This window comes from Trichechus manatus, unplaced genomic scaffold (assembly GCF_000243295.1).
Source record: "Trichechus manatus latirostris isolate Lorelei unplaced genomic scaffold, TriManLat1.0 scaffold00029, whole genome shotgun sequence".
In the NCBI taxonomy this organism is placed as follows: Eukaryota; Metazoa; Chordata; class Mammalia; order Sirenia; family Trichechidae; genus Trichechus; species Trichechus manatus.
The window spans coordinates 7,740,535-7,767,254 of record NW_004443965.1 but is presented as its reverse complement, the minus strand read 5'-3'; the positions used below and the strand labels follow the sequence as shown (position 1 = coordinate 7,767,254).

Here is a 26,720-nt window from a genome sequence, read left to right as displayed (position 1 = left end):
GACTACGCTCTTCCAATTGTGCTGCTATTCTCACTTTAGATGAAGGTTTACAGAAGAAAATAGTCTCTCATTTAACAGTTAGTACACATGTTGCCCTATGACAATGGTTAACAACCTCACAAAACATCAACAATATTCTTACTCAACCTTGGGTTCCCTATCACCAGCCTTCCTGTCCCCTTCTGCCTTCTAGCCCTTGTCCCTGGACTGCTGTGCCTCATTAGTCCCATTTGGTTTTATGGGGCTTCGTAAGGCTTTGATGAACAAAAGTTTTAAATTTTTATGATGTCCCATTTTTTTATTTGTCTTTTTCTGCTTGTGGTTTTGTTCTTATATTAGATAATCCATTGTTGAAAGCTAGGCCTGACAGCGTTGCCCCTGCTAGTTCTTCTAAGAATTTTATGGTTTTAGTTTTCATATTTAGGTCCTTAATCCATTTTGCATTTGTACAACACATATTTTGGGTGGACACAATTTAATCTGTAACAACCTCTTCGTCATGACAATCAAAAATTGCCCCCAGTTGAGGACCACCAATTTAGAGTAACCGCTCAATAATCTGGGATTTACTATTTCATCTCTCTAAACCTGATCTCTACTGAAAATAAGAGAATATATTAATTCTATTTCTAGAGCAGCCAAAATGAGTACCAAGAAGATTATGCACTGTCTCAGTCATCTAGCGCTGCTCTAACAGAGATACCACAATTGGATGGTTTTAACAAAGAGAAATTTATTCTCTCATAGTCCAGTAGGCTACAAGTCCAAATTCAGGGCATCAGCTCCAGGGGAACCCTTTCTCTGTTGGCTCTAGAGGAAAGTCCGTGTCATCATTCTTCCTTTGGTCTGGGAGCTTCTTTGCGCAGGAACCTCAGGTCCAGAGGACACGCTCTGCTCCCAGCACTGCTTTCTTGATGGTATGAGGTTCCCATGTGTCTCTGCTCACTTCTCTCTTTTATATCTCAAAAGAGATTGCATTAAGACACTAATCTTGTCAACCTCATCAGTATAACCTCATCACAGTGATAGAATTTATAACACATGAGGAGATCACATATAAGCTCATCACAGTGGTAGAGTTTACAACACATAAGGAAATCACATCAGATAACATAATCATACAATACAGGGAATCAAGACCTAGCCAAGGTGCTACACGCATTTTTGGGGGGACACAATTCAATCCATGACATGCACCTAACAAATAGAAGTGCCCCACAGACGTTCTGTATACATCTAGCAAAGTGGTTTCCCAGATTGCAAACATAGCTGATTAGGAGAAGCAAATATGGTGTGATGAGAGGGCTTGCTTTTGGAAGGCACTTTTCTGGAGGTAAGGAGCCCTAGTGGCACAGTGGTTAAGCACTTAGCTGCTAACTGAAAGGTTGGTAGTTTGAACCCGCCAGCAACTTCATGGGAGAAGAGACCTGGTGATTTGCTCCCATAAAGATTATAGCCTTGTAAACCCTGTGGGATAGTTCTGTTCTGTCCTGTAGGGTTGCTATGAGTTGGAACTGACTCAATGGCAATGGGTGTGTTTTTTTTTGTGTAGCGTTAATGGTGTGTGTATATGGTATGATACAGAATTTCAATTTTGTTTTCTTTCAGATAAAGAACCACTGTGTCTACACCACTTATTAAATCATCCCTCCCCCACAGAATTGAAATATCACCTTGACTAAATATTAAATTCTCTCTATATTCCTTAGTTTTCAACAGTCTAGTATTAGCTTGGCCTTGACTGAGATAGTGTGCTGTGGCTCATCCGAGTGATGAATTCTCTTCTCTCTTCTCTTCTCTGGGAAGCACGGCTTGACGGTAATTCACCTTGCCGCCTGGTCTGGAAGCCTGGAGATCATGCTCATGCTAGTGAAAGCTGGTGTGGACCAGAAAGCTAAGAGTCAGGTAGGCATGTATGTTACACCTGGACGTAAGCTCTCACCCCACCAGCACAGGAGTGCTGAGGCTCTGAGGACACTGTGTAAGTATCTCCCTGTCCCCTGGTTCTCTTTAGGATGGAATGAACGCCCTCCATTTTGCAGCTCAGAGCAATAGTGTGCGAATTGCTGAGTACCTCATTCAAGATCTGCACCTGAAGGACCTAAACCAACCTGATGAGGTGGGTTTCCAGTGGTAGGACAGGTGTCTCATACACCAACCGCCACAAAACTCCACTTTCTTCCTGCATCTGGTGGAGCTGCCCAAGCAGCCAGCACAGACAGACCTGGCCGTGTAGCCAGATGCTCCAATACCGTAGAGGACCACACAGCAGAAGGGAAATGTTGGTGTTGGCAGCGGCTCTGGCCCCTGCCTATGGGGAGGGCAGGAAGCATTGATGAAACACCCATATTTCTTCCTCCTCTCTACGCCCTCATCCTGGCAGGGGTATGATGGTATTCACCCCCTTTCTCCTCCTCTTCCTTCTCTGACTGGAAGCAGGCTGTACAGAACCATAGGCCCAGCTAAGAGAGTCTTAAAATTAAGGTGGGTTCGGAGACATATGAGGAATGAGCGAAAAAATTAGTCTACTGGGTCATCTAAGGAGAGAAGAATCTCCAACTCTTATTTAAATCCTGTAAGAAAACTGTGGATTGAGCAATGGAAAAGACTAAGTCTACTCTTTTTATGAGATCTGTGAATTGGGGTCAAGTGTGTTGGCCAACCACCACACCCGTCAGCTTGTCGTACTGTGGTAGCTTGCATGCTGCTGTGATGCTGGAAGCTATGCCACTGGTATTTCAAATATGAGCAGGGTCACCCATGGTAGACGGGTTTCAGCAGCGCTTTCAGACTAGGAGGAAAGGCCTGGTGATCTACTTCCAAATATCAGCCAATGAAAACCTTACGGATCACAAAAAAACATTGTTGGGTATCGTGCTGAAAGCTACAAACACAGCAACAATCTTCAAGATGGTGCAGGACTGGGCAGTGTTTCATTCTGTTATATGTAAGATCACCATGAGTTTGAGTCGTGTCGATGATGGCAACTAACAACAACAATGTTGGCTAAAGCTAGTTAAATCTGGTATTAGGAACTCAGGGTCTATTAATTCATCATAGAGTTCCCATCTGTATTTGTTTAGAAAGATATTGTGGAGTTCATGGAATGTGTTTGATAGAAAAGGGCCCTTCACCTTCCAAGAGCCACCCTCTTGCCTAGTTTCTTATCAACAGTAAATGATTGAGAACAGCTGTGAGATTACCAAACAGGGATTCCTAAAATCCTTCTCTTTGGCTTGGAGGGAACTCCAAAGGCTAACAAGCAATGCTTTACTGGGAGGAGGCCTTAATAATAAAATGGATTTAATTATGCCTAGGAGAGTTTGGGGAGCCCTGGTGGTGCAGTGGTTAAGAGCTCAAGCTGTTAACCAAAATGTGGGCAGTTCGAATCCACCAGCTTCTCCTTGGAAACCCTATAGGGCAATTCTACTCTGTCCTATAGGATCGCTATGAGTCAGAATCGACTCGACGGCAACAGGCTTGATTTTTTTGTTTTTGGTTTAGGAGAGTTTGGGTGAGGATGGGAGAGATGGGGTACTCTGGGAAATCTTTTTAGGTTTCTCCTGACTCCATAGCCCTAGAAATCACTGTGATCTTCCCAGGGGAGAGTGATTCGAGCAGCCGGGGTAGTTATGGGCAGAGTAGTTCAGATATTTTGAGTCTACATGTAAACTTTCATCTAGTGATAAAAAATAAGTACTCAGACTAAAATGTTTGAGGGGGCTGGGGAATAGAAGTGAGGGCCTCAAAGGCCTTTCATATACTGATAGAATATTTACAAGAATCTTGTGGTATAATATTATGTTGGTTTCAGCTAAAGATATATAAGAACTTCGGTTGGTTCAAAGGAATATATAGCAAGTCTCTAGAGATCAAAATGCTAAGGAACTTCTTTTTTTGGATGGTGGGAATAATGAGCATGAGAGTATTGAGAAGACATTTACGTTTTTATTAGACCCGGGGCCAACATTTGACAGCCTCAGATTTAATCCAAATTATTAGCTGCAGTTTGTAAAGGGACTGTAAAATCCAGTGCCGCATGCCCACATCAGTACCGCAACATCATAGTCAACACACTGCTCTTTTCAGCACTTCTTACCTCATGGCAAATATTTTTGTTCCCCCTCAAACCTCTAGTTATTCAGGGACCTAGTGGTTTTTTCCCTTATACTGGGGTTCTACTTAAAATCCTGATCATAGGGTGAGGGGAAATGTTGCAGGGTGTAGACACGCACCTGAGGCATTGTGGGACTTGTGCTGTGTTCCATCCAGCAGTCTCTCCTCACATTATTTTTTTGTTTTAAAGCCCTGTCTAATCTTCGTCTGAAAAGTGGGCTTCAGGAATATTTTCAGTTCTGGGTTAGCATAGCATCTGAGGGCCATAGTTTCAGGGGTTCCTTTAGTCTCTGTCAGACCAGTAAGTCTGGTATTTTTATGTGAATTTGGTTCTACATTTTCCTCCTGCTCTGTCCGGGACTGTCTGTTGTGTTCCGTGTCAGGGCAGTCATTGGTGGTAGGTAGCGGGCACCATCTATTTCTTCTGGTCTCAGGCTGGTGGAGTCTCTGGTTCATGTGGTCCTTTAGTCCTTTGGGATAGTATTTTTCTTGTGTCTTTGGTTTTCTTCATTCTCCTTTGCTCCAGGTGGGATGGGACCAATAGATGTATCTTAGATGACTGCTCGCAGGCTTTTAAGATTCCAAATGCTACTCACCAAAGTGGAATGTAGAACATTTTCTTTATAAACCGTGTTATGCCAATAGACCTAGTTGTCCCCCGATACTATGGTCCCCAGGCCCCTGTCTCAGCTACTTGACTCCTTAAAGTGTTTAGATATGTCTAGGAAACTTCTATGTTTTTGCTACCTTTTGATATATTTATAAGATATAGATTACCTTTTAGTGCCCTTATTTTGTGTAATTTGGTGCTTACAGTTTTTTTTTCCTTGATGATAATATTTTAAAAGGGCATCCAAACGTTAAAGTAGTTGCTCCTTTCTTGGAGAGAAGCAACGTTTTAATCTGTAATAACTGTGTCTTTTCTCGTAACCTCCCATTTCTTATCAGACTAGGCTTTCTTTGTGGGTGGATCCTGTATTACTTTGTTTAGCTATGCAGAAATGCAAAGCTTTGTAGCACTGGGTAAAAGAATAAGGTCATTTCAAAGTTAAACAGATCCTTGATACTTCTAGTATCTAGAATTGTTTGTCCCCAAACTAATAAATATGGATTAGCTATGACTTTTACTGTTGCAAGTGACAAAAATCCAGTTCAAACTAGGTTAAACAATAAAAGGCAATTTACTTTTGCACTCAGCTACCAACCTAAAGATTGGAGGTTCAAACCCACCCAGCGGCACTATGGAAGAAAGACCTGGTGATCTTCTTCTGTACAGATTACAGCCAACAAAACTCTATGGAGCAGTTCTACTCTGACACACATGGGGTTGCCATGAGTTGGAGTCTACTCGATGGCAGTGGGTTTAGTTTTGGTTTTTTAACTAAAGAGTTCAAGAGTGTAATAGCTTCAGGCATGGCTGGATCCAGCTCTTTTTCTTTCTCCAACACTTGGCTAGCTGTGCGTTGGCATTATTCATAAGAGTCCTGCCTATATGATGGGAAAGATGGCTGCTACAGCCTCAAGTTGATATCCTTGTGGATTTTGACCCATAAGAAAGAAAATTCCTCTCTCATCAAATGTTCATATATAAATCTCAGGTATAACTCGTTTTGGCCCTGCTTGAATCATATCCCCAATCCTGAACCCGTATGCTGCCTTTTAATATGTGACTAGTATGGGTAATATTGTTATGTCATGTGGCAGAAGGCAGGCAGATAAGCTCTGGCAATGGACAGCACTAAATGGACTAAATGGAAGGAGGATGGGTTCTCCAAAGGAAAACCAAAGTGCCATTATTAAAAGAAAGGTAAACATAGATGCAAAAGCAATAAATATCCGTTATAGGGCACAACACCCTCATATATTATTTGTAATCTCTGTGGATAAAGGGCTAACAACACCTGTTTTCCTTCTGCTTAAGAATTTACACTTTGGCTAACTTTCTGGCTCTGTGTCCCTGCAAACCAGATACAAATAAAATATTGGCTATGTTTCTAAGAAGCATTGCTTATGATAGATTTGACCCCTAATTGGTAAATTGCATCTAGGCTGGGAGGAACTACAGATGAACAATAAATACCAGACGGGAAGCCAAACTTTGGGCTTCCCTGAGCGCAGTGACTCTTGTAACTGAGCATGTCCCTTGAAGGGGACACCTATGCAAGAGTGGCTCCCACACCCTCACAATGTAGATCTTGTCACTTTGCAACTGAGCTGTCAGTTGGGGGGCCAAATAGAATAGCTCCTGGACACCTATGTGTAGTATAATATGAAGAGGTACAGCTGATGCTGACAAGCTGTGGTTTGTGTCCTATGTCTTCTGAGTTGACTGGGGCCAAGTGTGGCCTGTGGTAATTTTGTGAGTTAAATGTGGGGTTAAAATACTGCCAGCCTTGTCACTTGTGCGGCTTGTTCAGGAAGTGTGTAATGAATGCTTGAAGTTTGTGATTGAATTTCAGAAAGGAAGAAAGCCATTTCTTCTGGCAGCTGAGAAGGGCCATGTTGAAATGATCGAAAAACTTATCTCACTTAATCTGTACACTTCCGAAAAGGACAAGGTGAGTTGGACTTTTATTTCTTTGGTGAGAACAAGAGAAAGGGAGTTATAATCAGTGTAGGGAGTAACAGTTGGTGGATTGATATGGATATGGTGATGATCTTTTAGTCAGCAGTTGAGTTGTTAAACTGTTCCTACAGTCAGAGAGAATCATGGGCTATCCTGGTGAAATTAATCCACATTTGCCATGGATTGTCCAGATTGGCAGTTTTAGTTCCATAAATGTTTGTGAAGTCAATAGGCTACATGGATTTTTCCACTATCAACTCCAACCCACCCCACCCCTTCCCTGAGTTCCTCTGGAGACTCAGCCCCACTGGCTGAGGAGGGAAAACCCCAGGGTGGACATCTGTATCTATGTGAACATCCATGATTGTTGTCTTAGGATAAATTTCTAGAAGTGGAATTGCAGGTCAAAGGGTTTTGCACCTTTTTAAGTCTTTCGATATACAATGCCAAAACTACCTCCCAGAAATCTTTCATCAGTTTACCCTCACATAGCTTAAATGGAATTACTTTTATTGCCCCCCCCCCCTTTTTTTGGCAAGCAAATTGGTAGCAAAGTAGAACAAAAGGTAGGGACTGATTTTATCTACTGTTTTAAAGAACTGTGTCTTTTCATTTAAATCTTAACTGTTTATAAATTTCACTTAAAACTATAGATAATGTAACCTACACTCAGGACCCCAGCTTTAACCAAATAAAACTTTTGAGAAGCCTCACTGCAGGCTGATTGTTGGAGGGACGTGTTCCTTGGTGCAGGGGATCCTACCTCAATTTTGTCTCTGTTGCAGGAAGGAAACACTGCCCTGCACCTCGCTGCAAAACATGGTCACAGTCCGGCAGTACAGGTGCTGCTAACTCAGTGGCACGAAATAAACGAGACCAATGAGGTATGTGGAAGTGCTCATTACAGGTGAGCATCCAATGAGGTATGTGGAATTGCTCATTACAGGTGAGCATGAAAAGTAGAAGGGTCAGAGGGATGGCTTTCAGAAAAGGAATGGGAGGAAAACCAAGAGGGTTAGTGCCACTGGGTGTCAAAATGTGGTGGTAAGAGATTCCTATTTTTTCTTTAAAGTATTCCACAACAATTCACTTTTTAATTTGTTTATTTATTCACCCCTTCATTACAAAATACTTGTTTAATGCATACTCTGTGTCAGGTGAAGTAGCTGTTCTTATTGTAGAAGCCTGCAGGGAAAGAAGGTCATGAAAAAAAATTAATATATTGGGCTAAATGGAATAATAGATGTATAGACAGTATTTCATGGGAACACAAAAGAAAATCTGTTTCAGAAATTACCGGGGCTTCAAACCGGTTCGAAGCCATGGAAATTACACAGTCTTCACAGAGGACATGATGTGTTAGTTGGGTTTTGACATTTGAGTGAGCATTGGTGGGAGGAAGACAGGAGAGCATGAAAGTAGGTTATTTCAGACGGAGGGAACTGAGGCATGAAAGAGCAAGATGTGTTCCAGGACTGACAGGTTTAGGGTGGCAGAAATTGAGGTGGAAAAGTGGGAGCTGAGTCTGCCAGGGAAGATGATGAAAGGCTGTGCTTGCCCAGAGGAGGGTTCGGGCTTTGACCTGTCAGCACCAGAGATCTTGAAGGGTATTAAGAAGCAAAGAGGCATGGGATCCATCTTGCGTATAAGAAAGTAACTCTGGCAGCAGCTTGAAGGGTGGCTTGGTGCCAGAAGAGCCTGGAGGTGGGGAGTCGCAGCCAAGAGACTGCAAAATGGCTCAAGTAAGAGCTGTGGGCCTCTCCCAGAGGCACTCACAGGTGGTAATCAAATGAAGTGATAGGAAGAGGCAGAGTCCATAGGTCTTCTGACCAGAGATTTAGGGAGCAGGAGTATATTCTGACCCCTAACTTTCTGACTTGGCCTAATGGAAGGGTGGGGTGCTTGTCCCTGACCTGTGCAACACAGGGGAGGAGCAGGTGTGTGGAGGAATAGGAAGGAAGTAATGAGGATTTGGATGGGTTAAGTTTGGGGCACCTGGGGGTTGAGTACATTCAGGCTGAGAGCGATAGAGAGAGAGAGAAATTGAATCTGGGATTCAGCAGAGGGGTTGTGGCTTCGGAGGCAGATTTGTGAGTCATCTGCTCTAGTTAACCTTTGGGTCATTGACTTTTGGAATAGCTCTTCAGAAACAGGTGAGTGGAGTCCTCTCTGACTTCATTATTTAATGTTTTGATGAGTTCTGAGCTTGGCATCTCTCCTGAGAGATAAGTAAGAAGTAACGTCAGTCATTTAAGATACCATTGGTTGTTAGTCACACCATTATTTTATGTAACACTAAGAAAGAATGCTACCAATCAAACTATGACACAAAGCTTTCCTGTAACTTAGAATATTTATATTTATTGAAAGGGAATTTTAGACTTTCATCTTAGATTTTTATCGTACATATGAAAAAATTAAGACAATTAAGAAAATAAGCTGGTTAAGCATTCCTAAACTTCACATTCAGAGAAAGTTCTTTTGAGTCACTCTCTTACTCATAGTCTTTGATGCCCCTGCTTTTCCAGACAAAATATTTCCTCTGTGCCTTCAAAGGAGTCCATGGGTGGTGCAAACGTTTAACGTGCTTGACTCCTAATGGAAAGGTTGGAGGTTTGAGTTCACCCAGAGCTACCTCGGAAGAAAGGACTGGCCATCTACTTCTGAAAAATCAGCCATTGAAGACCCTATGGAGTACAGTTCTACTCTGACACACATGGGGTCACGAGGAGTCAGAATCAATGCAATAATAACTGATTTTGTGCCTTCAAAGGTAATGCAGCATTTCATAAAGTGGTGCCCACCATTGTTTCTGGGATTTTTTTCCTAAGCTGCCAAGGCCCATTCTGAAAGTCTTAATAAACATTCTCTGGCAATGACATCTATATCATACTTGCCACCTGGTTAAATGAGGTTGTATGATACATCCTGATCTAGGATATGTTAACATGTGAAGCAATATAGATTTTAGAATTGATAGAGTCCAGTAATAAAAATAGCAACTGTGAGTGGACAACATGATGAAAATAGAAGGCTATGAAAATGAACATGTGTGATGCCTGGAACAAGTCAGTATTCCTTTTGGACCACACCAGCCTGGTCACATGTGTCCCTAGACCTGGGCAGACAGAAATTACAAGCGTGGCTCTGACTGCCTGGCCTGAATCCTGACACCACCACTCTCCAACTGGATGATCTTGGGCACATTACTTAATCCTTCTCAGCCTCAGTTTCCACATCTGCAAAATACCTCCTAAGGCCATAAGCAAACCCCCCTAAAAAAACCAGGCCCATTGCCATCTAGTCGATTTTAACTCATAGCAAACCTGTAGGACAGAGTAGAACTGCTCCATAGGGTTTCCAAGGAGTGGCTGGTAGATTTGAACTGCCAGCCTTTTGGTTAACAGCCAAGCTCTTAATCACTGTGCCACCAGGGCTCCATAACCAGTACCAGTTAATTCCAAGTCAATTCTGACTCATAGAGACCCCATGTGTGTCAGTGTAGAACTGTGCTCCATGGCTGATTATTTGGAAAGAGATCACCAGGCATCTCTTCCAAGGTGACTCTGGGTGAATTTGAAATGCCAACCTTTTAATTGGCACTAAGCACATTAACCATTTACACCACCCAAGGACCCCCATAAGGCCATGTTGTTGTTGTTGTTAGGTGCTGTTCAAGTTGGATCCAACTCATAGTGACCCCATGTATAACAAAAAGAAATGTTGCCCGGTCCTGCACCATTCTCACAGTTGTTGCTATGTTTGAGCCCATCGTTGCAGCCACTGTGTCAATCCATCTCATTGAGGGTCTTCCTATTTTTTGATGACCCTCTATTTTGCCAAGCATGCACTTCCTTCCCAATATTCTTCAAAATGGATCTGCATAAGGAAGGGGAAATATCCAAGTAACTATTGTGTGAGGCCAGTTCCATTTTTTCCCCTCTATCTTTTGGCCTAAACTAAACTCTCATTTTGTCCTACTAGAGTTTATCATAATGAGTTTCAGGAAACTTAAGTACTGAGATAGGGTATTACTTTTCTTTTTTTTTTTTAAATGACACAAAGTTTTAAGTCAGTTTTACAGATTAAAGCTGTACTTGGTACAAATGTTCTTCTTTGTACGTTTCATACTGCATTATAATTCTTTATTTCCATGTTTATCTTTCATAATAGGTTGTTATCTTCTTGTGGGCAGGGTCTGTATCCTATTCATCTTTCCAATCGCAATGCCTAGTAGTGCCTGACGTATAGTAGATGTCTAACAAACATTTACTACATGAATTAATAAAGGCTAGGGTCGCTATGAGTCAAAATCGACTCGACAGCAGTGGGTTTGGTTTTGGATTTTGGTGGGAGCATGAAAGATAGATGAGAACTTGAAAAGCAGTCAAGATAACAGGGCAGTTAAAGAGTGCAGGCTTTGGAGCCAAACAGGCTGGATGTGAGTGCTTGCTTTATAACTTTTCAGCTGAAGCTTAGTTTCCTTGTCTATAAAATGGGGATAATATTAACCCCTACCTCACAGGGTTGTTGTGAGATTTCACTGTGCTAAAGCACATTGTCTTGGCAGTCTAAGCTTGGCATACAATAGATGCTCAGAAATGCTATATATTATTATTAAGGGGTGTACCTAGCTTGTGCAAATGGTTAATGTGCTCAGCTGCTAACTGGAAGGTTGGAGGTTCAAGTGCACCCAGAGGTGCCTGATAAGAAAGGTCTGGCAATATACTTCTGAAAAATCATCGATTGAAACCCACAGTTCTAGTATGGCACACATGGAGTCACCATGACTGGGAATCAACTCCACAGCAACTGGTATTATTATTAAGCATAATGTACAAGAAAGCACACTGTTTCTCAAGTAATTTCATTCCATGCCATGGGGAATTGATTTTAAGTTTTTCTTTTGGTAGAATGGAGAAACACCATTCCTTTTGACTGTTGAAGGAGGTCATGAAGAATGCTGCAAAGTGCTCCTGGCAGCAGGAAGTGATATCAACATTCCAGATAAAGTATGTTCTCTTTGCTATGTTCACTAAAGCAGTGGGAGGGACTCAGAATGTTCTTTGGGGAATCCGGTCCTGCATTGATCCTCTCACTAGGATTTTTTTGGAATTAATATTTATAATATGCTTTGTTTGAGGTAAGAATTAATGATTTCCCGATGCTATTCCCTAATTGGAGCCCTGGTGGCACAGTGGTTAAGAGCTCAGGCTGCTAATCAAAAAGTCGGCAGTTCGAATATACCAGCTGCTCCTTGGAAACCCTATGGGGCACTTCTACTCTGTCCTATATAGGGTCGCTATGAGTCGGAATCGACTCAATGGCAATGGGATTATTCCCTAATTGACATCTACTCAAAAGCAATACCATTCTTTTGTTCATTTGGGAAAGAGGTCATTGAGAATGGGACAGAAGGAACAGGTAGCTTTTCTTACTTATTTTCTCCATAGCAACTAGTACATACCTGTCTTGTAAGTTGTTGTTGTTAGGTGCCATCGAGTCCTTTCCAACTCACAGAGACCCAATGTACAACAAAAGGAAACACTGCCCAGTCCTGTGCCATCCCCATAGTCGTTGCTGTTTGAGCCCATTGTTGCAGCCACTGTGTCAGTCCATCCTGTTGAGCGTCTTCCTCTTTTTCCCTGACCCTCTAACTTTACCAAGCCTGATGTCCTTCTCCATGGACTAGTCCCTCCTGATAACATGCCCAAAGTACATGAGATGCAGTCTCACCATCCTTCCTTCTAAGGAACATTGTGGCTGTACTTCTTCCAAGACAGATTGTTTGTTCTTCTGGCGGTCCATGTTATATTTAATATTCTTTGCCAACACCATAATTCAAAGGTATGAATGCTTCTTTGGTCTTCCTTATTCACTGTCTAGCTTTTGATGCATTATGAGGCAATTGAAAATACAATGGCTTGGGTCAGGCACACCTTAGTCCTCAAAGTGACATCTTTGCTTTTGAACACTTCCAAGAGGTCTTTTGCAGCAAATTTGCCCAGTGCAATACATCGTTTGATTTCTCGACTGCTGCTTCCATCGGTGTTAATTGTGGATCCAAGTAAAATGAAATCCTTGACAACTTCAATCTTTTCTCCGTTTATCATGATATTGCTTATTGGTCCGGTTGTGAGGATTTTTGTTTTATGTTGAGGTGTAATCCATGCTGAAGGCTGTAGTCTTTGATCTTCATCAATAAGTGCTTCAAGTCTTCTTCGCTTTCAGCAAGCAAGGTTATATCATCTGTATATCACAGATCGTTAATGAGTTTTCCTGCAATCCTGATGCTGTGTTCTTCATGAAGTCCAGCTTCTTGAATTATTTGCTCAGCATACAGATTAAATAAGTATGATGAAAGGATACAACCCCGACACACACTTTTCCTGATTTTAAACCATGCAGTATCTCCTTGTTCTGTCTGAATGACTGCCTCTTGGTCTATGTACAGGTTCTGCATGAGCACAATTAAGTGCTCTGGAATTCCCATTCTTCACTATGTTATGCATAATTTTTTGTGATCCGCACAATCAAATGTCTTTGTGTAGTCAGTAAAACACAGGTAAACATCTTTCTGGTATTCTCTTTTTTTAGCCAAGATCCATCTGACACCAACAATGATATTCCTCTTTCCGTGTCCTTGTCTAAATCCAGTTTGAATTTCTGGCAGTTCCCTCTCTGCGTACTGCTGCAACCATTTTTGAGTGATCTTCAGCAAAATTTTACTTGCATGTGATATTAATAATATTGTTAGATAATTTCTGCATTCTGTTGGATCACCTTTCTTTGGATTGAGCACAAATATGGATCTCTCCCAGTCGATTGGCCAGGTAGCTGTCTTCCAAATTTCTTGGAATAGGTGAGTGAGCGCTTCCAGTGTTGTATCTGTTTGTTGAAACATCTCAGTTGGTATTCCGTCAATTTCTGGAGGCTTGTTTTTCTCCAATGCCTTCAGTGCAGCTTGGATTTCTTCCTCCAGTACCATCGGTTCTTGATCATATGCTAGCTCTTGAAATGGCTGATCATCAGCCAATTCTTTTTGGTACAGTGACTGTGTGTATTCCTTCCATCTTCTTTTGATGCTTCCTGCATAATGCAATATTTTGCCCATAGAACCCTTCAATAATACAACTCGAGGCTTGAATTTTTTTTTCAGTTCTTTCAGCTTGAGAAATGCCAAGCATGTCCTTCCCTTTTGGTTTTCTGACTCCAGGTCTATGCACATTTCATTATAATACTTTACTTCATCTTCTAGAGATGCCCTTCGGAATTTTCTGTTCAGCTCTTTTACATGATCATTTCTTCTTTTTGCTTTAGCTACTCCATGTTCAAGCGCAACTTTCAGAGTCTCTTCTTTTCTTTCTTTCCTGTCTTTTTAACGACCTTTTGCTTTCTTCATGTATGATGTACTTGATGTCATCCCATAAGTCATCTGGTCTTTGGTCATAGTGTTCAGTGCATGAAATCTATTCTTGGGATGGTCTCTGAATTTAGGCGGGATATACTCAAGGTTGTACTTTGACTCTCGTGGGCTTGTTTTAATTTTCTTTTGTTTCACCTTGAATTTGCATATGAGCAATTGATGGTCCGTTTTGCAGTCAGCCCCTGGCCTTGTTCTGACTGATGACATTAAGCTTCTCCGTCATCTTTTTCCACAGATGTAAGCAATTTGATTCCTGTGTATTCCATCTGGCAAGGTCCACATGTGTATTCTGGTGGGTCTTGTACATAGTAGGTGCTGAAAAGATGTTTATTGTGTAAAACCTCACATGGTCAATCTGGAGTCTGAAGAAGACAGAGTGGTGCAGTGCAAAGAACATTGAACTTGGAGTCAGATGACTTGGTTCTGGTTTTGGGTTTATCTACTAGCTGGGTGACTCTACATTCCTTAACTTCTAAGAGCCAGTTTCTCCATCTGGAAAACTGGGCTACAAAATGACCATTTTCTCAATCCTATGGAATTGTCATGAGAATTAAAATCATGTTTCTAAAGGATTAATGAAGTAATATGCCAAAATAAAGAATGAGTCTGTGAGTTAGAAAATCTAGGAGTATGTTTCCTCAGATGCCTGCTGGGACCCTCTATCTCTTTGGACTCTGATTCTTGCTCTGTAAAATGATGACTGTTGAGGCTCTAAAAACACGTTTAGATCCATGCATCCGTCCACTTATCCATTCATCCATTCAACCATCCATCCATCCATCCATCCATCCATTCAGCCAGCCAGCCAGCCAGCTCTTCATTCAGGAAACGTCTGTTGAGCACCTATTTCATGCCAAGCCCTGTGGTTGGTGCTGAGGATATATAGATTAAAGGCATCATCCCCATTCTCAAAGAGCTCTCCGTCTATTGTCTATAACCCTGGAAATAATTATAATCATAATATTGATTACATTTGTGTTTAATCATTGTGCTAATGTCTTTTGAGATGGAAACTGTATTCTTATCTTCATTTTTTTAGATGAAAGAACTAGAGTTTAGAAAAGTTAAGGAACTCATCTAGGATCATACAACTAGCCAATGACAATGTAAGGATTCAAACTCAGATGTGACCCCAGTGCCTGAGCCTTAAACCACTGTAATGAGCTTGTCTTCAGATGGTTTACTTTCTTTTTCAATATTTCTAATTAATTTTTAAAGTATAATGATAATAACTCATCACAAAAATGTGAAGAGTATCAAACGATATATAATAAAGTGTGTCTTACTCCAACCCCACATCTCACTTTCACTCTTGAGAACTAACGTTGTTAATAGTTTATTTAATCTTTCAGGAATTTTCTATGCATTCACATGGAAAATGTAATTAAGCACACACATGTATACAGACTGACACCACATAAATGTTGGTATGGTGTATATATATGACACATACATGTATAACATATGTATATGTGTATATATACATACACTTCTCTGTACCTTTGTTTTTTCAATTGCCAATATATTCTGGGAGATCTTTCCATATTAACCTAATGTATTAACAATTCCTTTTCAAAAGGTACAAAGTTAAACACTAGAATCAAGAATAATGTCCAAAACTGCCAATGGTTTGTATCTTTGTATTCTGCTGGCGGGCATGTAAATTTGTGCAACCGTTTAAAAAAGCAGTTTGCCCCTTTCTTTTCACCCATGTATGAGAAATTAGGCTAAGTAAATAAAAGGAGGAAAAAGCTACACGCATTAAGATAGATGTAGAAGTTACCTACGACAGTCAAGAATTAGATTGCAACCTGCATGTGCAATGAATGGCTGGGAAAGATTGAATAAAAGTTTGGTGTACCCGTTTGTTGGAAAATTATGTACTCATTAAAAAATAATAGTGATCGACACTAAATATATTGCACTTTACAAAAATGTTCATGATAGAACACCGGTTGAAATACCAATACCTGTTTGTGCATATATTTTTACTATACACAATTTATATGTACATGGATAAGGATTGTGGGGGAAATGAAAACAGTGTGAGTGGATTCCCACTGATGTTACAAGGTTATTTATGCAATAAGTAAACCAAAACATAAAAAATTCATGGGAACCATGCAATATTCAGAATTTGGAGAGCTGTGCTGCTTTTTAGTCACTGTGCATGTGGTACCTCCCTTGTTCCTGTTACACATCCATCCTTGAGTCCCTGGAAAGGCCTCCCTGGTTAGCAAGATCCTCTTATGCTCACTCCTTTTTTCTGTACCCTCCCACATTTCTGTCCTTCATTATTTTGCCCTCAGAGGGATGCTGCTTTCTAATGGTTTTCCATTCACGTGCTCTCCCCACCTGGCTAAAACTGCAAGCTTTACATGCTAGATATCCGCACAGCCATAGCCTCAGCTGCCTTGTTAACAGGCTCTAGTCAGCTGGAAAGTTGTCCTGAGTCCATGTTTCACCTTTTACATTTTCTAGAGTTTTCCTTCTGAGATTGTTAGCACACTTCCTGAGCCCCCATTGCTGTCCACACCTGTCTCTGCCCAACTCAGTGAAGACCCTGGGGAAATACGCAAATGTGGAGCAAGAAGCCAGCAGCATGGACACATTGAAACAGGGATAGGTTTAACGTTGGTTTGCTTTCACACCTGTAGGTAATTAATTCCTTCATTTGGTCATGGAAATGCTTCACCTGCTGACACTGATTAGTCTTGGTCTCCAGGAGATTGCTTTTGTGTTCTCCACCCCCAGCCAAGGGGAGGAGGTAAAAGGGTTGAGTCATTTCTGAGTAGGGAATTGGAATGAGATTATGGATTTAGAGCAGGTAGAGGGGCTTTCCTCCATTTGTGTTAGACTGAGAGGCTACCCAGCCTTTGGTTAACAGGCTGTCTTCAGGTTCTTGTTAACTGCCCCAGTCCAATTAAGGCTTTTGTAGGCCCCATTGTTGTTGTTTGTAGGCCCAAAAACTCATACTTCTGGAAACTCTACTTTACATCTCATCAAACATATTTAAATGCCCCCTCATCCCACATTAAATACATTTTTTGGGCCATAAATTATTTTTAAAGGCTTTTTTCTATTTTTGCTTTTAATATTATTTGGCTAGAAAATATCATTTATGATTGACTTTGATTTCTTAGAACTCTGTGTACATTCTTGGGAACATGGGCAAGGGGAAAAATTTTAACCTACAAATTGTTTACAAACGAAATGAATATTTTATGATTTTACATTTAGTAATCAATGAAGTATACTGTGCCAATTAAAAATCTATTAACTTTAATTTTGAGGTTTTCTTTTAGTATTTCAGAACAAATAATTTGTTCTTTTTAAGTTTCAATATTTCTTTGGCCCTTAAAATGTTGGTTGGCCCTATATACTGTGCTGTAGTGCCTCATGGGTAAAATCTGCAGCCTTCCACACCTCCCCCTGCAGTGAGATCCCCAGCCTTGAGTTCCTCACAGACTTGTTCCTGCTACAGAAGGCTTGAGATCTTCCATGAGGGCATTTCTTTCTACTCTGATATCAGTTTAAATATCATCTTATCCAAGAAGCCTTCCTTGATCATCCACTAGAAAATAGCTACTCAGTCATGTTATTTTACTTTTTTGTAGCACTTATCACTAGCTGATATTATTCTAGCAATATCTAGAATCTAATGAATAGATTTATTCTAAGTATATTGATTTACTGACCTATGAGTCTGTAATCTACAGGTGAATCGATTGTCCACTCCCACTGGAATGTAAACCTTATAATATCAGGGATCTTGTTAGTCTTATTCACCAGCTGATCCCTCCACTATCTAATATAAAGCCTAGCACATAGTAGATGTTAAATAATTTTTTTGTGGAATGAATAGAATGGTAGTTATGATTATCATACACATTTACTAGCTCATTTATACTCTCACTATTAATAGATTTGAAAGAAAGAGGTAGGATAGTATGATGGGCAGATTAATGCTGCCTCCCACCCTAATGATGTCCAAGTCCTAATCCCTGGAAGCTGTGAATATGTTAAATTACATGGCATAAGGAAATTTAGATTGCAGATGGAATTAAGTTTGCTAATCAGGTGACCTTAAAATGAGATTACCCTGGGTAATTATCCAGGTGGGCCAACTGTAATCACAAGATTCCCATAGAGTGCAAGAGGGAGGCAGAAGACAAGTCAAAGTGATTGGATGTGAGATGGACTCAACCTTCTGCAGCTGGCTTTGAAGATGGAGGTAGAAAGCCACAAGCCAAGGAAAGTGGACAGACTTTAGAAGCTGGAAAAGGCAATGAAACAGATTCTCCCCTGTAGACCCTCAGAAAGGAATACAGCCCTGCTGACGCCTTGATTTTAGCCCAGCGAGACCCATCTCTGACTTCTGACCTCCAAAACTGTAAGATAATAAATTTATATTGTTTAAGCCACTAAATTTGGGGTAATTTGTTATAGCAGCAATAGAAAACTATGTAAGTGCTTATATCATTTTTACTAATAAAGACAAATTGAACCAGACTTGATAGGCTACTTATACAAGGCCATATAGACATCTAGTGTCAGATCAAGCTAGAATCCAGTTGATCAGAGTATATATTATTCCTATTAGCATCTGTTCCAGTTATCTATTGCTTCATAACAACCCAAAGCAGAATGGCTTAAAACAATTATTATCTTTATTATTATTATTATTACTGTCTTTCATGATTCTGTGGGTTGACTGGGCTCAGCTGGGAGAGTCTCATTTTGGGTGTCTTATGTGGTTGCAAATTAGTGTTGGGGAAGAATATTGAATATAACATGGACATACAAAAGACTGAGCAAATCTGTCTTGGAAGAAGTACAACCAGAATGCTTCTTAGAAGGGAGGATGGCGAGACTTCATTTTACATACTTTGGATGTGTTACCTGCAGGGACCAGTCCCTGATGAAGGACATCATGCTTGGTAAAGTAGAGGGTCCACCACTTGTCTGTCAGTTTGTAGTACTGTGGTGGCTTGTGTGTTGCTGTGATGCTAGGAGATATGCCACTGGTATTTCAAATACCAGCAGGGTCACCCAAAGTGGACAGATTTTAGCAGAGCTTCAAGACTAAGAGACTGGGAAAAAAGATGTGATGATCTACTTCTGAAAAAACTGGCAAGTGAAAACATCATGGATAGCACCTGAACATTATCTGATGTCATGGATTGAATTGTGTCCCCCCAAAATATGTATATCAATTTGGCTAGGCCATGATTCCCAGTATTGTGTGATTGTCCACCATTTTGTCATCTGATGTGATTTTCCTACGTGTTGTAAATCCTATCACTATGATGTTAATGAGATAGATTAACAGCAGTTACATTGATAAGATCTACAAGATTAGGTTGTGTCTTAAGCCAATCTCTTTTGAGATATAAAAGAAAGAAGCGAGCAGAGGGACAGGGGACCTCATTCCACCAAGAAAGAAGAGCCAGGAGAATAGCGTGCCCCTTAGACCCGATGTTCCTGCACTGAGAATTTCCTCAACCGGGGGAAGATTGATGACAAGGACCTTCCCCCAGAGCTGACAGAGACAGGAAGCCTTCCCCTGGAGCTGGCACCCTAAATTTGGACTTCTAGTCTCCTAGACTGTGAGAGAATACATTTCTCTTTGTTAAAGCCATCCACTTGTGGTATTTCTATTATAGCAGCTCTAGATGACTAAGACATCTGATATAGTTCTGGAAGATGAGCCCCGCAGGTTGGAAGGCACCCAAAATATGACTGGAAAAGAGCTGCCTCTTCAAAGTAGGGTCGACCTTAATGAACTGAATGCAGTAAAGCTTTGGGGACCTTCATCTGCTGATGTGGCATGACTTAAAATGAGAAGAAATAGTTGCAAACATCCATGATATATCAGAACGTGGAGTGTATGAAGTATGAATCAAGGGAAATAGGATGCTGTCAAAAATGAAATGGGACACATAAAGATCAATATCCTAGGTATTAGTGAGCTGGAATGGACTGGTATTGGCCATTTTGAATTGGGCAACTGGTCATTTGAAACCACCAGTGGCTCCACTGGAGAAAGATGTGGCAGTCTGCTAAAGTAAAGCCTTGGAAACCTTATGGAGTCCCTATGAGCTGGAATTGACTTGACAGCAGTGGATTTTTTTTTTTTTTTTTTGATGGTCTACTATACTGGGAATGAAAAACTGAAGAGGAATGGCATCACATTCATCATCAGAAAGAACATTTCAAGATCTATCCTGAAGTACAACACTGTTAGTGATAGGATAATATCCATACACAAACAAGAAAGACAAGTTAATATGACTATTATTCAAATTTACTACCAACCACTAATGCCAAAGATGAAGAACTTGACGACTTTTACCAACTTCTGCAGACATCAAACATGCAATCAAGATACATTGATAATTACTGGTGATTGGAATGTAAAAGTTGGAAACAAAGAAAAAGGATCAGTAGTTGGAAAATATGGCCTTGGTGACAGAAATGATGTTGGAGATCACATGACAGAATTTTGCAAGACCACTAATTGGAAATATCTTTTCTCAACAATGTAAATGGTGACTGTACATGTGGACCTTGCTGGATGAAATACACAGGAATCAAATTATGTCTATGGAAAGAGATGATGGAGAAGTTCAATATTATCAGTTAGAACAAGGCCAGGGGCCGACTGCAGAACAGACCATCAGTTGCTCATATGCAAGTTCAAGTTGAAGCTGAAGAAAGTTAAAATAAGCCCATTAGAGCCATGGGTATATCCCACCTGAATTTAGAGACTTTCTCAGGAATAGATTTGATGCATTGAACACTAATGATCAAAGACCAGATGAGTTGTGGGATGACATCAAGAACATCATACACGAAGAAAGCAAAAGGTCATTAAAAAGACAAGAAAGACCAAATAGATGTTAGAAGAGACTCTGAAACTTGCACTTGAATGTCGAGTAGCTAAAGTGAAAGGAAGAAATGATTCCATAAAAGAAGTGAACAGAAGATTTCAAAGGGCACTTCTAGAAGACAAAGTAAAGTGTTATAATGAAACGTGCAAAGACCTGGAATTAGAAAACCAAAAGGGAAGAACATGCTTGGCATTTCTCAAGCTGAAAGAATTGAAGAAAAATTCAAGCCTCAGGTTGCAAAACTGAAGGATTCTATGGGCAAAATATTGAATGACGCAGGAAGCATCAAAAGAAGGTGGAAGGAACACACACAGTCACTGTACGAAAAAGAATTGGCCGACATTCAACCATTTTAAGAGACAGCATATGATCAAGAACTGATAGTACTGAAGGAAGAAGTCCAAGCTGCACTGAAGGCACTGGCAAAAAACAAGGCTCCAGGAACTGATGGAATACCAACTGAGATGTTTCAACAAACAGATGCAACACTGGAAGGGCTCACTCATCTATGCCAAGAAATTTGGAAGACAGCTACCTGGCCAACTGACTAGAAGAGATCCATATTTGTGCCCGTTTGAAAGAAAGGTGAGCCAAGAGAATGCAGAAATTATTGAACAATATCTTTAATATCATGTGCCAGTAAGATTATGCTGAAGAAAATTAAAAAATAATTGCAGCAGTACATCAACAGGGAACTGCCAGAAATTCAAGCTGGATTCAGAAGAGGATGTGGAACAAGGGATATCATTGCTGATGTCAGATGGATCTTGGCTGAAAGCAGAGGATACCAGAAAGTACGAACAAATCTGTGTTGGAAGATGTACAACAAGAATGCTCCTTAGAGGCAAGGATGGCAAGATGATGTCTCACGTACTTTGGACTTGTTATTAGGAGGGATCAGTCCCTGTAGAAGGACATCATGTTTGGTAAAGTAAAGGGTCAGCAAAAAAGAGGAAGACCCTCAACGAGATGGATTGACACAGTGGCTGCAACAATGGGCTCAAGCATAACAACGATTGTGAGGATGGCTCAAGACTGGGCAGTGTTTCGTTCTGTTGTGCATAGTGTCACTATGAGTCAGAACTGACTGGCCGGCACCTAACAACACAACAACAGGAGCAGAAGCTCAGAAGAGACAAGGACCTTCCTCCGCAGCCTCCAGAATACCTTCCCTTAGAGCCGGCACCGTGAATTCTCACAGTTAGCCTCCTAAACTGAGAGAAAATAAATTTCTGTTTTTTAAAGCCACCCACTTGTGGTATTTGTGTTATAGCAGCACTAGATACCTAAGATGTACACTGTGTTAGTGTTCTAGGGCTGCTGTAACAAAATGCAACAAAGTGGGTGGTTTATGTTGTAGGGAAAAAACATCACAAAGTTTAGTAAAACAAATAGAAAGTTTTTATTTGGCATGTATTCAAAAAGGCGAAAGTGGGAAAATGGACAAGCATGCTGCTAGAGCCATGTCTGCCTGAGTCCAAGGAAATATTGCAGAATAGGCAAGAATGGGAAAGCAGACAAGCATGCTTCTAGAGCCATGTCTGCCTGAGCTCAGGAAATTACGAGAATAGGCAGAAGTGGGAAAATGGACAAGCATGCTGCCACAGCCATGTCTGCCAGAGTCCAAGGAATATTACAGAATAAGCAAAAATGGGAAAATGGACAAGCATACTGCCACAGCCATGTCTACCCAAGTCCAAGGAACATTACAGAGTCATCAGTATATATTAACATTACAAAATGGGCAAAACCATTGAAAGCTTCACCTTTTCACATATTAGCTAGAAACTGTGATCCTATATTTTGAATTGTCTTTCTTAACAATATTGGTACAGGTTTCAGTAATGACAGTCGGGAGGGTCGTCATTGGTCCAACAAATTTTCTATTCACTAAATGCTAATAGAAAAATATAAGAGTGGGAAGTCTTTTGTGTTCTGCTTGATTGGCTTATGTGGAAGGTTCCCTAAAAGATATTTTCCAAGATTATCCTAGCTATTGTCTTTATACCTCAGGGCCCAGTTGATGTGTCCTTATGAGTCCTTGTGAGTCCTTGTGAGCCCAGCTCCAGCTGGGTCACATTCTCTATGCTCAAGGACAGGGAATAATGATTCCAGTATTATTTCCTAGATCACTTATAAGAACAGAAACTTATTGTCCCACAGTTCTAGAGTTTGGGAGTCCAAGATCAGACTGTTGGCCATATTGGTTCCTTATGAGGCTTTGAGGGAGAATGTGTTCCGTGTCTCTTCTGGTAGCTCCAGGTGTTCCTCAGCTTGCAGCTGCACTGCCACATGGTGTCATTCCTCTGTCTCCCTGTCTCTGTGTCTCTTCCCCTCTTTTATAAGGACACTTGTCATAGAGGATTAGGAGCCACCCTACTCCAGTATGAGCACAGGGAACACGAAGAGGCAGCCAGTAGCAGAGTGAACAAGAGGTGCTAAAGGAGTTGAGCAAAAGGGCAATGAGGGAACACTGAACATGGGTAGAAATCACGCCAAGCTTTGAAACCGTATCTGGAAAAGGGAGGGCTGATAGTAACCACAGACAAGGAAGCAGGCAAATATTGAGGTACTTCTTTGGGCCAACACCAGATCAGCTATTTGTACTCAGGAAGGGGGTCCATGGGGTTTATAGAGAGGACTTGTTTCTAGTCCATGTCATATTTCCAGGAGAAGGGGGAAAAAAACAACAACCTGTTGCTGTTGAGTCCGACTCATGGCAACCCTATGGGACAGAGTAGAACTGCCCCACAGGGTTTCCAAGGCTGTAATCTTTACGGAAGCAGAATGCCACATCTTTTTTCCACTGAGTGGATGGTGGATTTGAACTTCCAACCCTTGGTTAGCAGCTGAGCACTTAACCACTGTGCCACGAGGGCTCCTTCCAGGAGAAAGGAAAGAGAGATTTAGCTCAGATTTGCCTGAGGCATGTGATACCTAGGACTCTGACTTTTTTATTTTAAATATTTTATTTATTTTCAGTGGCAATAATCACAACCAAACATCCATTCACAATTTCTACATGAACAGTTCAATAACATTGGTCACATACTTCACATTGTGTTACTATTCTCACTATCTCTACCCATATTGTTGAATCACTATTAATTTAGGCTCTCTGCTCCTTAAATTTCTATGCTTTAGATTAACTATTGTGAGATTATGCTCATATAGATAGTTCTCCATAAGAGTGCCATATTCAAGGCAAACATTTTCTATTTATTGGGGGGGACTCTGGCTCTTTTTATGGGGGACACCTAGAAATAACAGCCCTCCAAAATAATTGGAAATATGTTGGATTTTCTATTTGTCATAATTGTATTAATTTTTTATCATTATCATGTGGTAAACACCAGAAAGCATGTTGGATTCTAATGGGAATCTCTCCCTACCCCTTCTGTCTGTCTCTTGCAGCTCAATGTCAATGCTTTGCAGATAGCAACCCGGAATGGCCACGGATCCCTTGTCAATTTTCTTCTCGGGGAGAACGTTCATTTGCACCAAAAAGTGGAAGTGAGTCTATTACAATAACACGGGCTTTGAACCCAGAGCTGGGAGGCAGGCTGTGCAGGGAGATGCTCTTGTAGATATGCCTGGGGAAAGAGATGCCTCACAAGGGAGGAATTCTTTCTGGGAAGGTGGACTGACTTCTTTTGGACACTCTATCTTAATCTTGAGAAATAAAATCTGGAGGATGAATTTTAGAAAGTCATTGAAGTTCCAGAACAAAGAAAATCTTTGTGTTTTAAATATTTATTATTTAATGCAATAAAGCTTTCTCATGTGTGTAGAGATGCCCATTATTCTTGTATTAAATTTATCTGTCTGGGAAAATGATGAAGCTGCTGTAAATATGAAAAAGAATGATAATAATTCTCTTCTTTCACTGAAGTGATATTGTTTTTCTTTTGAAAGTCAAACCTTTGTACTGATTTAGGTTTTCTAACATTTGAATTGCCTTTGGTAAAATTAATAAAGGCCCTCTGTGCTGGAATTAGATGGAAAACATTCCTCCATTTTTCACTTCCCCGGTGAGAATATTATTTTCTCTAATCTTGCTTATCCATTACTATTTACTGTATTAACTTGAGAGAAGGGATGTGATTTGAACCACGTCTGGTTGTTTTTGGAGAGTGGTGTTCAGGGGAAATGGCTCTCAACTTGCCTGATCCAGGCCAAGGGCACTTCCTGCTTCTTAGGAGGGGCTGGGCCCCCGCAGGACAGCAGGCCCAGGCAGGAAGGACACTGCCCACTTCTCTGGGATGAGGGATGTTTTCTTTTTTATGTTTAGTGCTGCAAGGGAGAAGGTTATTCCTGAGCAGAAGAGACCTGCACCGGCCTCCCTCAGCCCCGTCTCTGTCTCCCTTTTCCCTTGCTCACCACGGACACTCTTTGACTTGCTCAGCCATGGTGTCTTACCCTCTCATCTACTCTCCCTTTGTATGCCGTGACTTCTTGCCAACTCACTACTTCTCTCTTCTATCAATCTACCGCTGTCTCCTGAGAAGGAGCCTTGTGCAGAGGGTGGAGTTGGAAGATCTGGGTTCAAATCCTGCCTCTGCCACTTCCTAGCTCTGTAGCCTTGTGGAAGTTGCTTAACCTCTGTGCCTCCTATAAAGTGGCAAATATAAGATCTAACTCAGAGGGTTATTGTGAATGAGATGATTCCTAAAAAGCTGTTAGCCCAATATTTAAAAAAGAGCATCAAGTGTTGGGCCAGTGAGTGTGTAGTATGTAACATTATAAGCTTATTATTAATATCATCTGTTACATTTCAAAACACTTTATACTCCGTGTTAGTTTTCTTAAGGCTGCCATAACAAAGTACCACAAAGTGGGTGGCTTTAAACAACGGAAATTTATTTTCTCACAGTTCTGGAGGCAGGTAGTCTGAGATCAGGGTGTCAGCCGTGTTGATTTCTTCTGACGCATTGAGGGAACATCTATTCCTGCCTCTCTCCCAGCTTCTGGTAGGTAGCTCCAGGAATTCCTTGGCTTTCAGCTGCAGCATCCCATGGTGTCCTCCCTCTGTGTCTCTCTGTGTCTCTTCTCCTCTTTTATAAGAACAACACTTAGATGGGATTAGGACTCATGCTACTCAGGTATGACTTCATGTTAACTCAACTGGTAACATCATCAAAGACCCTATCTCAAACAAGGTCATGTTCACAGGTACCAGGGCTTAGGACTTCAACTTCTTGTTTTTTTTGGGGGGGTGGGGGGTGGGGGAGGGTCACTATTTCAATCCATAACACACTATCCTCATCACCCACCCTCACACACATCTGTGTTTCCTCTCTCCATTCACTTTGCTTTCAGCTGACTACTTTGCTCCTCACAGTCTCACTGGACCTTCTGCCCTTGCTCTGCCACACCTGTACACCTCCCCCTCTCTTTTCCACTTCCCTCCCTCTCTCATCTACCCACACTGGGTACCCCTCACACCCGACTCTCTCATACCTTAACCACGTTTGCCCCTCTTCCCTTCCCTGCTTTCTCCTTTTTTCCCTCTCAGTCACCTTGCCTACTCCTGTAGACATGTTTTCTCTTGTGACTCCATGGACAGGCAGCTAGGTAGGAGAGAGTCAGCGGGGGAGCCTGGAGGCTAGGTGTGAAGTGGGCACTGCAGCGTGGCTGGGCTGGGTATGAAGCCTCTTGGGATGGCAGAAGGGGCCAAGAGGCTCCAGATGAGGTGTGGCCTGGAAGAAAGGTGTTTTGG

At 41.2% G+C, this 26,720-nt stretch overlaps 1 protein-coding gene across 1 annotated transcript in view; it reads left to right on the top strand.

The window, feature by feature from the left end:
- The window catches only part of ANKDD1B (ankyrin repeat and death domain containing 1B), a 95,207-nt gene that overhangs the window by 29,829 nt on the left and 38,658 nt on the right, over positions 1 to 26,720 (top strand). The window contains exons 4-8 of the mRNA XM_004374487.2: positions 1,807 to 1,905; positions 2,015 to 2,119; positions 6,576 to 6,674; positions 7,468 to 7,566; positions 24,416 to 24,514. Coding sequence (XP_004374544.1) covers positions 1,807 to 1,905; positions 2,015 to 2,119; positions 6,576 to 6,674; positions 7,468 to 7,566; positions 24,416 to 24,514 — 501 coding nt within the window. The remainder of the gene's footprint in view (positions 1 to 1,806; positions 1,906 to 2,014; positions 2,120 to 6,575; positions 6,675 to 7,467; positions 7,567 to 24,415; positions 24,515 to 26,720) is intronic.